This window comes from Arachis ipaensis, chromosome B5 (genome assembly GCF_059453495.1).
Source record: "Arachis ipaensis isolate K30076 ecotype BB chromosome B5, ASM5945349v1, whole genome shotgun sequence".
Taxonomy (NCBI): Eukaryota; Viridiplantae; Streptophyta; class Magnoliopsida; order Fabales; family Fabaceae; genus Arachis; species Arachis ipaensis.
In genome coordinates, this window is record NC_142440.1 from 139,926,510 (window position 1) to 139,942,066 (window position 15,557).

At 33.2% G+C, this 15,557-nt stretch overlaps 1 protein-coding gene across 2 annotated transcripts; it reads right to left on the reverse strand.

Annotated features, from left to right (window-relative positions):
* Positions 1-9,329: 9,329 nt before the first annotated feature.
* On the reverse strand, positions 9,330-11,446 carry LOC107644122 (uncharacterized). 2 transcript variants are annotated; one of them, XM_021102747.2, is made up of 2 exons: positions 11,264-11,434; positions 9,455-11,162 (listed from the first exon to the last, which is right to left on the reverse strand). In XM_021102747.2, the coding sequence occupies exon 2, from the start codon at positions 11,131-11,133 to the stop codon at positions 9,631-9,633; it is 1,503 nt and encodes a 500-aa protein (XP_020958406.1). In that variant the 5' UTR covers positions 11,134-11,162; positions 11,264-11,434; the 3' UTR covers positions 9,455-9,630. The 2 variants fall into 2 exon arrangements, with proteins under 2 accessions (XP_016203413.1, XP_020958406.1); XM_016347927.3 differs by having other exon boundaries at positions 9,330-11,446.
* Between the last annotated feature and the right edge of the window lie 4,111 nt (positions 11,447-15,557).

The following is a 15,557-nucleotide window of genomic DNA, read 5'->3' on the forward strand; positions in this document are numbered from 1 at the left end:
CCATGAGAAATTCTAAAGCGTTTCAAACTGCTCAAAAATTGTTTGTCTTGCAAAAATTCAGAACTCAAAGAGTACTTAAAACTTTTCCCAAAACATTTTAGAATGAAGCTTGTCAATAGACGTTCAGGTTATTTCAAAGTCACCGAAACTTCTCTAATTGAAACCCTCAAGTCAAATTCAAAGGCATAAACCCTTTTCACATTTAAAACAGCCTTAAAGCATAAGTTTCATCTAAATAACTTATTCACAAGGGAAATATAATACTTTTCTTAAGAAACAAGACTAAATTGCAATTTCCTTTTTAATAATTCATTTCAGAAGCATTAGTCATCCCTTTCTTAATAATTCAGATAAAATAGTAGAAGTCTTTAACTCGTAAGTTTCTGAATAACGTTTCAGTAAAGTCCCGGATTCTACCGAAATTTCGGCAACACCTCCCCTAAAACTTGGACTCTGCCACCCTTTCCGGGTCCCATCCAAACCAATCCACAATCTTTATCAACGGTTCAAAACCCAAAATTAGTCCAAAAACAACTGAATCCAACATTCAACTCATTTTCATATTTCAAGGAACCCGTTTCAAAATCAAATCATTATCAACCGATTAACTCATTTCCAAACTTTAAGGAAACTGTTCAGCAACAATTCGTATATCAAAACCGAATCAATTAAAGCAAACCAAGCTAAACCCAAAAGTGTATTCTATTTTTCGCATTTTCAAGAAAATAGACTCAACTCAAATCAATTCCCAACGGATTAGACTTGATCTCAAATCTTTAAAAAGAATCAACTTCAAAAGCATTCCGTTTCACAAAGCCGCACAACAATCCAGTCAAACAAACATTCATAATAATTCAAGACAACCAAACAATACATAAGACTGATACAATCACCAATATGCATTGCCTCACATCAGTATCCATATGTAATAATTCCAATATATAAAATATAATTTTCAGAAAAAGCCCCAACCTCAAAACGCAAAACCATGACCCGAACGCGTCACAGGGACCTTCTCTCTCAACCCGAAATCACCGACAACCAAAACCTCGGCTCCATTCGCTCTCTCTCAAGAGCAGAAACAACTTCAACGCCACAGGTAAACTTGGATTCTAACTCCTAGAACCATCAACATCGTAAACACTTTATTACACGGAATAGAACACTAACGCAGGGCTTTCGAAACAATAATACTTACTGAAACTAAGAAAGGACTGCTGAACCGAAATAGTGGCGGTCTCCGAGCCGGTTCGGCGGCAGCTCGGCAGCCACCTACCTCAAGCGGCAGCGGCGACAAATTCCGATCACGACAACCGAAACCAACATGCAGAGACTATAGTATTCTCGGAATTCAAAAAGGACCAAAGCTAATCACAAGACCCTTACCGTGACTAAGAAGAAGTGACTGAGCCAATTAGCGGCATCCCCGGCGGCGGTTCCGATGGCCACGGGACTGCTCCCGGTGACCAGAACAGTGGCAAGGCTTCCTCTTCCTCCAGCAGCAACAGTAGCGGTGTCTTCCGGCAACTATAGATCTCCGGCAACAGTGCTGAAGCTTCAGCTAAGCACCTCAGAGCAGCAGTTCGGCAGTGGTGGAGGTAGGCGGCAGTGACAGGAACCATCTCAGCCTTTTTCTTCATGCACGTCGGGCTCCTCCTTGTGCGTCTCTCTTGATGGCAGTAGCAGCAACACCACCAGCCCGAGAAACAGGGAGTGACGGAGCTCAGCCACGGTGAGGCAGAGCAGCTCAACGACAACACTGAGGCTCGGCAATGGTGACGGCAGTGCAGCTTCCAGACACATTGCCTTCTCCCCTCCGGCCATAGCTCGCACCTTCTCCCTCTCCTGATTGCGATTCGAACGGCGGCGGCAATGAGGGTTTGACGGCGGAACTCTGATGAAGTCGGGGCGCTGTGTTTCCCCCACACTTGCGAGCTCGACGGTGGCTCCAAGGTGGACCAGCGGCAACACGGGCAGCAGCGCGGCTCACCCATCTCCCTGGTCGCAGCTCCGTTCCATCTCTCTCTCTAGTCCGTTTCTCTTCGTTCCTTCTACTGTTGCTGCGCATCGAATTGGAGAAAGAGATAAAGGTCTGCTGCTGCTAGGGGTGTTCGCGGTGCGGTTTGGATCGGTTTGGATTTGCGGTTTTTTAAATAAAAAAAATAAATACATATAACAAGTCTTAACATCAAATTTTAAATAATCAACAATGACATAACAAGTCTTTACATATGTTAAAAAGCCAACGATAACATAACAATAAAAATAAAATTATAGGTTAGTTAAAATAAATAAATAAATAATATTTTAAACATAAAATATTTATTAAATAATAATAATACATGAATAATAGAAAAATGTATAACAAATTGAACATGTTATAAATATAATTGTAAATATAATAATAAAATAATAATATTATAGCACATTGTGCGGTTTGGATTGGATTGGATCGGTTATGAAAAGTAGATCCGAAATCCGATCCAATCCAGCGGTTTGCAAAAAATAGAATCCAATCAAATCCGAATTAGTGCGGTTTTAATCGGTTTTTGGTTTGGATTGGATTAGATGAGCGGTTTAATTTGGATCGGTTTGGATTTGAACACCCCTAGCTGCTGCTGCTGAGTGTGGGTGAAGGGAACCGGGTCGGGTAACGGGTCACTGGGTTGGGGTTTCATTATTTTGAAAATTAGGATTAGGGGTAATTTGGTAATTTCAAATAAATTGGGAATAATATAATAATTGAAACCCAAATTAAATCCAACACTAATTGTATATAGAAAATACTATTTGCTCATCAATTTTACAAATTATTTTCAATAAAATGTCCAAATCAAATAATTAGAAATAATATAATTAAATCCTTTATCTTCCCAAAACAGCAGTATCAATATTTTAAAATATCAATTATTTAGTCCAAGTCATATAAAATCCTTATTATTTCACAACTACCAACTTTATAATTTGAATATAGAAAATAATTCAATAATTGTAAAATTGGATAATAATCTTAATTTATTTCAAATTCGGTCAATCGAAACTTGCTTTAATTTTCTTTAATAAGGAAATTTCTGAAATTAAAGTTACAGAAATACTGAATTTGAAATTAGCTCATGATAGTCCTTTTTCAAAAGTTCTGAGTCTTATACCGTTCAACGTAAAGATGCTGGCATCCAACGGCATTTGTGTATACGCATGCCCCATGCGTATGCACAATTGTTAAAATAAGTGAACTCATGCGTACGCATGCCCTATGCATACGCACAAGTGGTTATTTCAACAATGTCATGTGTACCAAGACCCCCGTTTTACGTCCTACACTAATTTTGTGACATCCCACGCTGAAGCAAAATAGAAGCATAATTTGTGCCATAAATTGAATTAATGTTGCAGGCGTCCCACGTTAACCACTTGGCATGCCACAGCAAGTAATAGAGGCCAATTTGGGCTAGTCTTTGAGAAGCAAAAATGTGTCTTTTAACCTCAATTTTCAGGCTTCAATTTTTTCATTCATTTCTCAAATTCTCCAAGGATTAAAATAGTGGATTAAGCCCAAGAATTCGATTTCAATTTGAATTTAATGTAATTTGAATTTGTGATTTAGATAAGTTATAAATAGAGGATGAAAGGGACATTTGGAGGGAGGATTCAGACTTCTTCTGCTCCACTCTTCTCCATTTTCTTATCTTTTATATTTTGTAAGCCATGAGTGGCTAATTTTCTTTTTATGGGAGAAAAGAGCTCTATTGAATTTAATGGATCAATTGTGATTTATTTTTTATCTTCAATTCATCTTCGTTCTTCACTAAAAGAATACAAGTCTATTGAAAGATAGTTTAAATCTCACTTGAATTCTATAAAAACTTGAACTTATCTTTCTCCCAATTCTTGTGAATTTGGGTTTAGGATTGATATATGACATAACCCATGACTTGATTTATGAAATTGTGTGGCTCTAAATCAGAGACCAATTTTCATCTCTTCTCATGAGCAATTAGATCAAGACATTGGCAATTGATCAAGTTAAGAGAGATTAAATTACCAAGACATTGAAATTTAATCACTTATGATTTACTAAGAGATCAATGATTGTATGATTGAAGATGAGATGAAAAATTATTTAATCCAGAGAATTCAATATCTCTGTACCCCAATGATCTTCTCTTATTCTATTATTCTCTTTCTTTATTAATTGCTTTCAATTAATGCTTATTTTCATTGCTTCATTTACATTCTTGCAATTTATTTTTCTTCCAATTTACTTTCACAGTATTTACATTCTAGCAATTTAAATTCCCAACAATTTATATTTATGTTCTTTATTTTCAAGTCATTTATTACTTCCATTTACTTATTGTTTAAGTCATTTACATTTCATGTTTCTATTGTCAATTGTTCCTAATCAAACTATGAATTATCTGACTAGAATACTCAATCAACCATTGCTTGCTTAATTCCTTAATCCTCGTGGGATCGACACTAACTCACCTTGAGTTTATTACTTGGTACGACCCGGTACACTTACCGGTATTTATGCGAGATTGTAAAAATTCCGTATCATATCATAATATAAAACTAGTGGTCGGATTGGAGAGATGCGTAAAAATTATAACACATTGAGTATCCATTGAAGTTCACAAGTTGTGTTGGCAAGTGTACGATATTCTACTTCGGTGGATGAGCGGACAAATGTGATTTATTTCTTAGTCTTCCAAGAGACTAAAGAACTGTCCAAAAAGAAACAATAGCCTGTTAAAGATCACCGAGTGTTAGGACATCCAGAACAATCAGAGTCACTAAAGCTAAGAATCTGAATTTTTGAACTTCTAGAGAGAAAAATTCCTTTTCTGCGGCTACCCTTAAAGTAACTCAATACTCGCTTTGCGGCTTGAAGATGAGACTGAGTAGGAAACGCCATAAATTGACTTAATTGTTGTGTTACACACAAGATGTCTAGTCTCGTGGTGGTAAGATATATGAGGCGACCAACCAAACGTCGATAGACAAAGGGATCCGAGAGAAGGGGGTTGTCATCCTGATGAAGTTTTGTATCACTATCCATGGGAATTGAAGCTGGTTTGACACTTAACAAACCAGAGTCTTCTAAAAGATCAAGACAAAAATTTTTGAGAGAATTTTTTTTTTCGGTTTGAACAACTTTGATACCCAAAAAATATTTCAAAGGATCCAAATCTTTAATTTTGAAATGTTGGTTCCAAATTATTTTAAAAGCAGCAAATTCAGAAATAAAATTTTCAATTATAATAATATCATCAACGTAAACTAGAAGAATAGAGATTTTAGCACCAATAAATTTAACAAACAAACTATAATCAGAAATAGTCTACTGGTATCCATGAGATAGTAAAAGACTGGAGAGTTTTTCATACCACATGTGACTAGATTGTCGTAAAATGTATAAAGATTTCAACAATTTACAACATTGATTTGGGAGAGTTGGCACAATTTCAAGGGGCAGAGATATATAAACATCTTCCGAGAAGTTACTGTTCAAGAAAGCATTATTGACATCTAGTTGGTGTATAAACCAATGCTTCATGAATGCCAAAACCAGGACTAATTTGATAGTAGTAGCCTTGACAACAGGAGAAAATGTCTCTAAAAAATCAACACTTTTAATCTGAGTGAATTCCTTAGCCACAAAACGCATTTTATATCTATCAATAGAACCATCTGACTTACGTTAGTTTGATTTGGTAAACCCACTTACAGTCAATCAACTTGATACTTGCATGACAATTAATAAGATATCAAATTTTATTCAACTCAAGAGCATCCAGTTCATCTTTCATGGCACTACGCCAACTAGAATGATTGTTGGCGTTCTTGAAAGACTTTGATTTAACTATTCAGATTAGATAAAGACACATTGAGGAAGAGAAATTTGTGCATGTGAGAGAAAAATTACAAACATAATCTTAAAGGTAAGTTGGTGGTTAACGAGCTCGGTGGCTGTGACAGAAAAGAAGGGGCTTCTCTAATGAAGGAGACGGTGATGATGGGCCTGATAGAGAAAAGGATCTGGAAGGAGATGATGGTGTTGTGTTGGATATAGAGAATTGAGATGTGTCTTGGTTTGGTGAGACTTCGGTCGAGACTAAAGGAAGAACGAGAGATGTTAGTGGTGTAGGTGAAGATGAAATATCAAAATAGATAGGTTAGTGGAAATGAGGTGTGGGTCAATAGGAATAGCCGAATAGGTTCTGACCCAAAAGAAAGACTAACTGAATTTTGTTTTTGAGGTATGTTTGATGATGTTGGGGTGGGCGTATAAAATTGGACATTTTTTGTGATTAAGGACAAGAACATTTCATAAAAAATTACTTTTTTAAAAATCTCAATTTTTTTAGCTTCTAAAATATAAATAATATATCGTTTAAAACTATGTTAAAAATTAATATACAGTTTTTTTTGGCTCTTAGATCAAATTTTGATCTATTTGCCATTAGGGTAGAAACAAAACATAAGCAGGTCATAATAATTTGGTGGATGATTAAAAAAAACCTCAAATGGCATTTTAGAATTAATTGCAGATGATAAAATCGATTAAGTAAATAAACAGCATGATTAACGACATAAGATAAAAAATATGATGGTTAATTAGATTAAAACATAAGAGCATGAGCTATATTTAAAATATGTTGATACTTGTGTTCTATCTTTTCATTTTGTTGAAAGGTTTCAATACAACTTCGTTGATGAATAATGTCCTTTAAAGCATAAAAATCATGTAAAATGAATTTTGATCTATTATCGGAACGGATATTTTTTACTTTAAAGTTGAATTGTGTTTCAACTAAATTAATAAAATTATTTACATAATTTTGCACTTCTCTTTTTTATTTTAATAAAATAATCCATGTAAAGTGACTAAAATCATTAACAATAGTTAAAAAATATCTATTATATCTATTAGCCATTATATATTACTAATTTTATAACCAAAATGTGCCACATGTCACTCTCTTATTATAATTGAAATAAAAAAATTTTCTTCCAAAATTAGAGAGTTCTCTCCTCCTTCCCCTCTCTCTTTCTCCTCCTTCACCTACTCTATTTTTCTTATTCCTATATCCACTCTATCTCTTTTATATACATTATAAATAACTAATTATAAATTTAACAACAAAAATGTATAATATTATATTCTCTAATTGCAATTAAAATTAAATAAAAATTGAAATATTGAAATTAAAATATAACTATATTATATTACTAATTTAACAACCAAAATGTCACATGATACTCTCATTAAAATTAAGATGAAATATTTTCTCCAAAATTAATAAATTCCCTTCCTCCATAGTCTTATCTACCTCTCTCTCCTTCTCTATTATTTCTCTCTACCCTTTCCACTCTATATATAATTTATAATTTATATTTGATATTACTAATTTGATAAACTAAAATGTATCACGTGGTATTCTTTCATTACAATTATAATAAAATCTTTCCCTCCAAAATTAACAAACTCACTCTCTCCTTTTTCTTTATCTTTTTCTCTTATTCTCTATCTCTTTTTATATTTCTATTCTACAAGAAATAAAATTAATAAAATAACATAATTCAAATAGATTCACAAAATTATAAAATATATATTAAATTTATAATTAAATATAATTAAAAATAATTCCGTAATATTATTTACATAAATACTTTATTATTGTATGCATATTTTTTTAGTTTTAAATTTGTATCGTTTATTTTTTTAATTTATATTTTCACTTCTATTTTTTTAAATATTTATTACATATAATTTAGCTGTTAGGGACTTTTTCTCATATGATCTTTTTGTAAAAATAGTTTGATTCAATAAATATTAATTTTTTTTGTCATAATCTATAAATTAAGATAAAGTCGACGTAGTTTCAAAAGATTTATATTCCCATAATAACATTACGAGCAAAAATACTAGTTAATGATTAATTTTGAAACTCATATCTTTTTAACATCAACAATGCGTTCATAGTTCTTAGGTAACTCCAATGGTCTTTTGCCTTGGTTATTGATAGATATTCTATTCATAATCACAATGCACAACCAAATCTCCTACCAGGTCTCTGGTTCTCGACACTTGAGAACCACCGATCTGCTTCTGCAATGCCTTCAACACCGCCATTATTTCAGCAAATTTGGATCTCTGCAGTACTTAACACTATCATCCAGTCACAACCCATCCTAATAAATAGTACATGAACAACCTAATTTCATTATGATGCTAAGATTGATTCCTCAAAGTTTATAGCAGCATCAACCATATTCTATCTTGTTTGAGATCAATTCATTTTATGTTTATTGGTCTAATCTGAAGAGTGATTTTTGTGAAAGTAGCTATTATTCACTTCCATCTAAAACTGAATCTGAAGCTTATAATCGAATGGTGGGTTCAACTAGAAACCAAATACGCTGACAAAATATTAAATCAAGTGTCTCGCAATTATTTCAAAGGGACAAACTGAAATCCAAGTATAAAGGAAAATTCATACTAGAGATCTTCAATATTGTCTGTGCCAAAAGAAATTGTATTAGCATTCAAAAATATTCTACAAGAACAAATGCAATTTCAATCTGTACAACATTGTTTCACTTTTAATTCTTTATTCTAACCCCACTCATCACAATGCAGAGAAGATTTAGAAAATACCAAAGAAATAGGTGTAGAAATAGTTGTGCTTGGCATTAGAATCACCAAATCTTTCATGACAGGTGTAGCTGATAACAGACAACAAAACTCCAAACCATGTTTTAATAATAAGATTTTCAACATGATTTTAAAGAAGAACAATGTAATAATCCCTATATAGGATTTTTAACCAAGAAATAATGAAATAACTCAATTAAGCATTAACTGCTGAGTAACATTAGTTATGAAAATGAACAAGGGTTTTAAGATAACATTAATTACAACTGTACATTAATTATGGAAATGAACATAATGTACATATTTTCAATTGATTTCTAAGAATTAAAGCCGAGTAACATTAATTATGAACATGAACAAAGCTTTTAAGATAATTCATATTTGAACTAAATTAGCCAAATTCCTAGAAATTCCTTCTTGCACAACCTTTTTTATTTGAAACATCAAGTGTAATCACAGACTTAGTATACAGGTTTCTTCACCTATGATCACATTTTGAAAAATAGCAAAAATGTTGAAATTGTCAACAAAAAAAGTGGGGTCATGCATTTAGTATATGTATTTGTTTCAAAGATGGCAGTGAAAATCATAAATCCATGTCATTAATCTTGCCACCGCAGTCTTTTAGAAGAATTCTAAGAAGATTCAGTCAAATAAAGCACAGTTGCTCAGCAGACAAATCATGAGCTCTTAATTACTATCAAGAAATCTTAAGCACTAAGCCACCAGTTACAACTAGGAAAATCCGCCGAAACAGGATGCATGATAGCCATGGTAACAAAGACTCAAAAATCAGCCAATAACACAAGTTCACAATTAATTCAATAACAATGAGATAACCAAAATCAAGGTGATAGTGAGTTCATGGCATTTCCCAAATCCTCCAACCCAATAGATATAAAATTTACCAAGTTCTGTACAAATTTTGACAACAGAAAATTTATTAATTTGAGTTGATTTATTTCTCCTTAGTGTCTTTTCAATAAGCCTCTAGCAATCATTTCATGAAAATGTTTCAGCGCTTGATCATTTTCACCTTTTTCCAACAGAGCACGAATAGTTGTTTCGTAAGTTACAGCATCCGGAGAGCAACCATTATCTTCCATTTCCAACTTTAAGGCCAATGCTTCATCAAGTAGGCTCTCTTTGCAGAGCCCCTTTATCATAACAGTGTATATCCTTGTGTTTAGGTGATAGCTTTTAATGGAAAGATCTTGAAAAATCTCTTTTGCATTTTCAAGTCTTCCATTTTTGCACAGGCCTTCTATAAGTATGGTGTATGTAAATATATCTGGATCAATGCCACTCTCTTTCATTTGATTGAATAACATAAGTGCCTTGTCATGTTGTTTGTTATTGAACAAAGCATCCATCAAAGAACTGTAAGTGACTATATCAGCGGGTTGACCTCGATCATGCATCTTTTCAAGAAGCTCCAAGGCGCAAAGGATTCTCCTTGATTTTCCCAAGCCATCAATTAGAGTATTGTAAGTTACCGTGTCAGGAACCAAGTTCTTGTGACGCATCTCTTCGAAGAGATTCAAGGCATCATCCATCATTTTACTTTTGCAGAAGCCATTAATCATGATATTGTAACTCCGAACATTAGGAAACACTCTATTCTCGGCCATTGTGTTGAATATATATTTTGCCTTATTTACCTGATTAACCAAACAATATCCATCCATTAAGCTGGTATAAGTAACCACATCTGGTTTCACACCATGTTTTGCCATTACAGCCAATACACTCTTAGCATCTTTGATCTTTCCTTCCTTGCATAGCCCATCAACCAAAGTATTATAGGTATAAACATTAGGAGTAATGTTTCTAAGCACCATATCACTTAACAAATCAATGGCTTCCTTATATTGACCCACAAGACACAATCCAAAAATGAGAGAACTGTATGTGATAACATCGGGAGTGATTCCCTTAGCAAGCATTTCAGAGTATAAATGAAAAGCATCACTTACAAGTGTATCCTTGCAGAGGCTATCAATAATTGCGCTGTACATGAAGACATCAGGAGCAATGCCATACCGTGGGATGTTTCTCAACACTTGAATAGCAGCTGATGTGTGTCCGGCCTTACAGAGGCCATTGATCAAGGTCCCATAAGTGACTTGGTTGAAGTGAAATCCATGAGCCAGCACTCCGTCATGAAAGTGCAGTGCTTTTTCAACATTACCACAGAGACAGAGACCTTTAACGAGTGTATTCAATGTTACCGTATTAGGTTGATAATCCATTCTGAAAATCTTGGCCAATACAGAGAAAGCAAGCGTCATACGACCCATGCCGCAGCAACAATTGATTAAGATATTCAAAGTGACTATGCTGGGCGCAATTCCCCTGGCTTGCAATTGCTGAAAAAGGGAAGCGGCGGCGTGGAAATGGTTGGTCTTGGCAAGAGACCCCAAAATCTGGTTAAATTGGATGATGGGAGGAGTACGACGCATAGAGAGCATGCGAGTGAAGGAATCAACAGCTTCATCAACTTGGCGAGTGGATGGGGGCACAGAATGAGAGTGAAGGGATGAGAATGAAGATGAAGAGGAAGGGAAGGAAACAAAATTAGGGATTTGGAGAAGAGAATACCTAAAAATGAAAGTGATCGTTGAGGTTGAGGATGACAACATTTTAGTGATTCCCACTTTCGCTGTTAAGTTTGAGGGAGAGCTCTCTGCTCTCTGGTCGAAGACATAGACGACTAGACGTTGCTATCTCTGCGGAAATAGTTTTCTCAATTGTTTCTGGGTATGGGACTATGGGTACGTCTAAGACAAGGACAACAAACTTTATGCAGCGCATTACATGCGTTACTTTTATATAAATTATTAGATTTTATTAAAAAATTAAAATTAATATAAAAATAAAGTATTGATGAATTTTGATTAATATAAAATATTTTAATATATAAATAAATATTTTTTATATATAATATTTTAAATAATAATATAATTTTTAATTTTTTAAATAAATAAATATAAAATACAGAAATATAAAAAATTGAGTAATTTTTGTTTATTAAAATTAATTATTATATAATAAATTTTTTATAATATTTAAAAATTATATTAAAATAATATTTTAAACTACATCATAAAAATATAATATAATTAAATTTTATATTATTCGATAAATAATTAAATTATTATATTCAAAATTTATTAATTAATTATTTTTATTAAAAATATTATTATATAATCTAACTTTTTATTAAAATATTTGTAAAATTTAAAATATTCACAATTTTTTTAAATTTATTTTTTATTCTTTTGCATTATTTTTCAACGTTACAATTTCAACCAATTACCAACTAGTATTAACTTTTTACATCGACTGTTCATTGTTTTCGATAATCTTAAGTTTTAAATTTTAAATTTTAAATTCTATATCTTATTTTATTTTATTTTCAAATTTTTTTACTTGATTTTTGAATATTTTTATTATTTTTAATTTTAAATATTTTTAATAAAATTTTCTTTTCCTACATTTTCTAAACCAAACAACAAAAAATTTAATTTTTTATGCATTTTTTTTCCCTACATTTTCTTTTGGGTTAAGTATGATTCTGGTCCCAAACGTAGAGGCCGAAAATTTATTTTGTCCCTTACCTTTTTTTCGCTACAAAATGGTCCCGAAGGTTTAATTTAGTTTTAAAACTGTCATTCGGACCAAAATGCCCCCTTCCCCTTCCCCAAGCACAAGCACAAGCACAAGCAGAAACAGAACCAAATGCAACAACAACAATGAATCAACAATGTAATCAAGCAGAAACAAGAGCAGGACAACAACAACAACAACAACAATGAATTAACAATGGAATCAAGTAGAAGTAGGAGCAGGAGCAGAAGCAGAAGCAGAAGCAGGAGCAGAACAACAACAACAACAATGAAACAATATTATCAATTAGAAGCAGAAGCAACCAGAGGCAACAATAATAAAAAAATCAACAACATAACAGAAGTAGAAGAAGAATAGAAGCAAAAGCAGAAGCCGGCGAATCACCCAAAACCACCATCACAGCGCTGATCCGCTATCACAGCTCCGCAATCCTTTTCTTCTTCTCTCTTCGCGCTACCTCGGCTCACCACCAAAGCCTTCCCTTGTTCTTGCCTCGAACCAGAACAATCCGCCATCGAGCACCTCCGCGATCCTAGAGGAGCAGCGGCGAGATCCAGCCACCGAACGACGACGAGCAGCGACGGCGGATTGGAGCAACGACGGCGGATTGGAGCGGCGAGATCCTTCCCCCTTCCCCCCGCGAATCCCTTCCCCCTTTCCCGCCTTCCCCGTTTTTCTTTTATTCAACGTTTTTTTATATAGTTAGGGGTATTTTTGGAATAAAAATTAAAAATTTGATAAAAATGTCGATTTTAAAACAAACTGAAATCTTCGAGACCATTTTGTAGCGAAAAAAAGACCGAGGACGAAATAAATTTTCGGCTTCTACATTAGAGACCAAAATCATACTTAACCCTTTTCTTTTCCCTCATATTCCTTCAAACCAAACAATGTGTTAGTAGCATTTGCTATCTTAGCACTGACGAGTCTATATGTTTGCTTAGATGAGGAATTTTCTGTTCTTTTGCAAATAATCATCAATTCTATTCTATCAAGTATCACTTTATAAATTGCATTTCCCATATTTTTTTATTTTTTATAATTTAAATTTCGAGTGACAGATGTATTGAAACAAAAGGTTAAAAGTACACTCTTTTTTTTTAATTGTACTATTTAAAAATCTCACATGATTTCTTGGTTTATGTGCAAAAAATTTCGCACACACAATACCTAGGGTCCAATTTGTTCATCAATCAAATTTGAGCACAAATCAAAGGTTAGGTTTTCTTTCCTTCACAATACCCACCCTTCGATTTGTGTACTATTGTTTAAAAAAAATTTAACTCCATATCAATACGATACATCTCAAGTCCCCAACAACCCATAACAACGCATAACACGTGATAAAAATTCATTAAAAATAAATGCAGGTAACATTCCTATTCCTTTTGTGGGAATTTATTTTGATCAAATCAGAAAAAAATTCATCATTCTTTTGCTTAAATTTAGGAAACATTCAAGAGTGCACATATTAAAATAATTCAGAATTAAGAACATGATGTTTGAAAGGGTGAATATACAAATAAAGAATTTTTACTATGGTGTTGAAGGGATTATTTTGATTGTTCATGCTTTTATTAAAGGTGGATACTCTAATAAAAAATTTAAATTATCTTCATGCGAGAATGCTTTTGTTGAGCCATTGGATAGTAGATTGTAAGGTTGGATTTTAGTATGTTATGAAAGAGTTATCTTTATTTAAAATATGACTAAAGAAATAAGTTAAAATTTAATCAAATATCTTTATGAGATATTTTTGACATTTTTATTGGAGTAAGTACCTTTATTAAATGGTGATTCTATGCCAAAGTTTGAGTTCTTTAAAATTGCAGTTTCTTCCAGAGAGCATTGTATAACAGCTGAAGAAGAGGAAAGTGTTTGAAAATTTATCAAAATCATTGAGAAAAATGACGCTATGTGGTTCATGAAGATGTTAGTACCGAATGCTTAATGTATTTTAACAATTCGTGTTTGAGGCCCAACATCCATGAAAGGAAAAACATTTTTAGCAATACAAATAAAGAACGATTTATTCTGTTTTGACTTTTAACTATGACTTAGGATTTATTAATTAAATAAAAAAAACTCAGGTTGAAGTGAAATTGATCCTTACAAGTAGGGGTGTGCATGGCCCGGCCCGGCCCGAAGATCCGGCCCAGTCCCGAGCACTTTAGGGACTAATTTGATGTGATTTCATCAGGTCTAGGGCCGGGTATGGGTCTCAAAAGTAGACCCGGTCATTATTTCGGATCGGGTCCGGGCCATAGCTCGTGTCACCCGAAATCGGCCCGGTGGCCCGGTCATCATACACAATTAATATTTTGTGTTATTAGTGATGGATGATGGTTATTATTATGTGAAATTTAAGTATTGTAAATCTTAATATTTTGTGTTATTAGTCATTATATATAAGACTATAAGTTAATGTTTTATGTTTAAAATGCATAAGACTTTAGACTAATGCATAATTTTGTGTTATTTGTATTGATTTAAATATTTGGTGTTATTAGGTAATATTAGTATTGATTATGGTTATACTTTAATTTTAGAGAAGAGTTACTTCTTATTATATTTTTCTAAGTAAATTTTACCATGTCAAATAATGGTTGGAGTCTTGGAAATTTGGATATTTTTACATGCTAACTTACAAGAAAGTATCAAGGTAATATAATGTTAACGGCCCGGTTTTTACCCGGTATAATCGTGGCCCGAAAGTGTATAGGTTTCATCGGGTCTAGGGTCGATTCGGGTCTAACAAATAGACCCGGTATATATTTCGGGCCGAATCTGGGTCACATCAAACCCAGTTTCACCCGACCCATGCACACCTCTACTTACAAGTACTCTCAAATAATTCAGAATCCAAGGCCTATATGTGATATTGAAATTCAGCACAAAAATTTATTAATATAATTTTGTGTTACATATTTATGAAGCAAAAAATACGTGGAGGTAACAAACATGAGTTAAAAAAGAATGTTTCAACTAAGTGGGTGTTGAAATAATGAAATTTAGATTTTAACCAAAACATTATTACAAATCGCAATTCACAAGACAATTATATGGACAAGTACTCCACTTATTATAAACGATACAAAAGTAGCTGTTTGTGCATTACATTGTTAAGCGTCTTAGACTCTTAGGCGTGATTATACTATTTGTGATCTAATTAGATCTATTACGTTGGTATCGTTTCGTATTTTATCATCTGATTCCTTGACTATAAAGTCAATATTTCATCATTTGATTGCTTGACTATAAAGTC

Excerpts from the sequence above, each read along its gene's own strand:
- LOC107644122 (XM_016347927.3), bottom strand. The coding sequence starts at position 11,304 with ATGTTGTCATCCTCAACCTCAACGATCACTTTCATTTTTAGGTATTCT.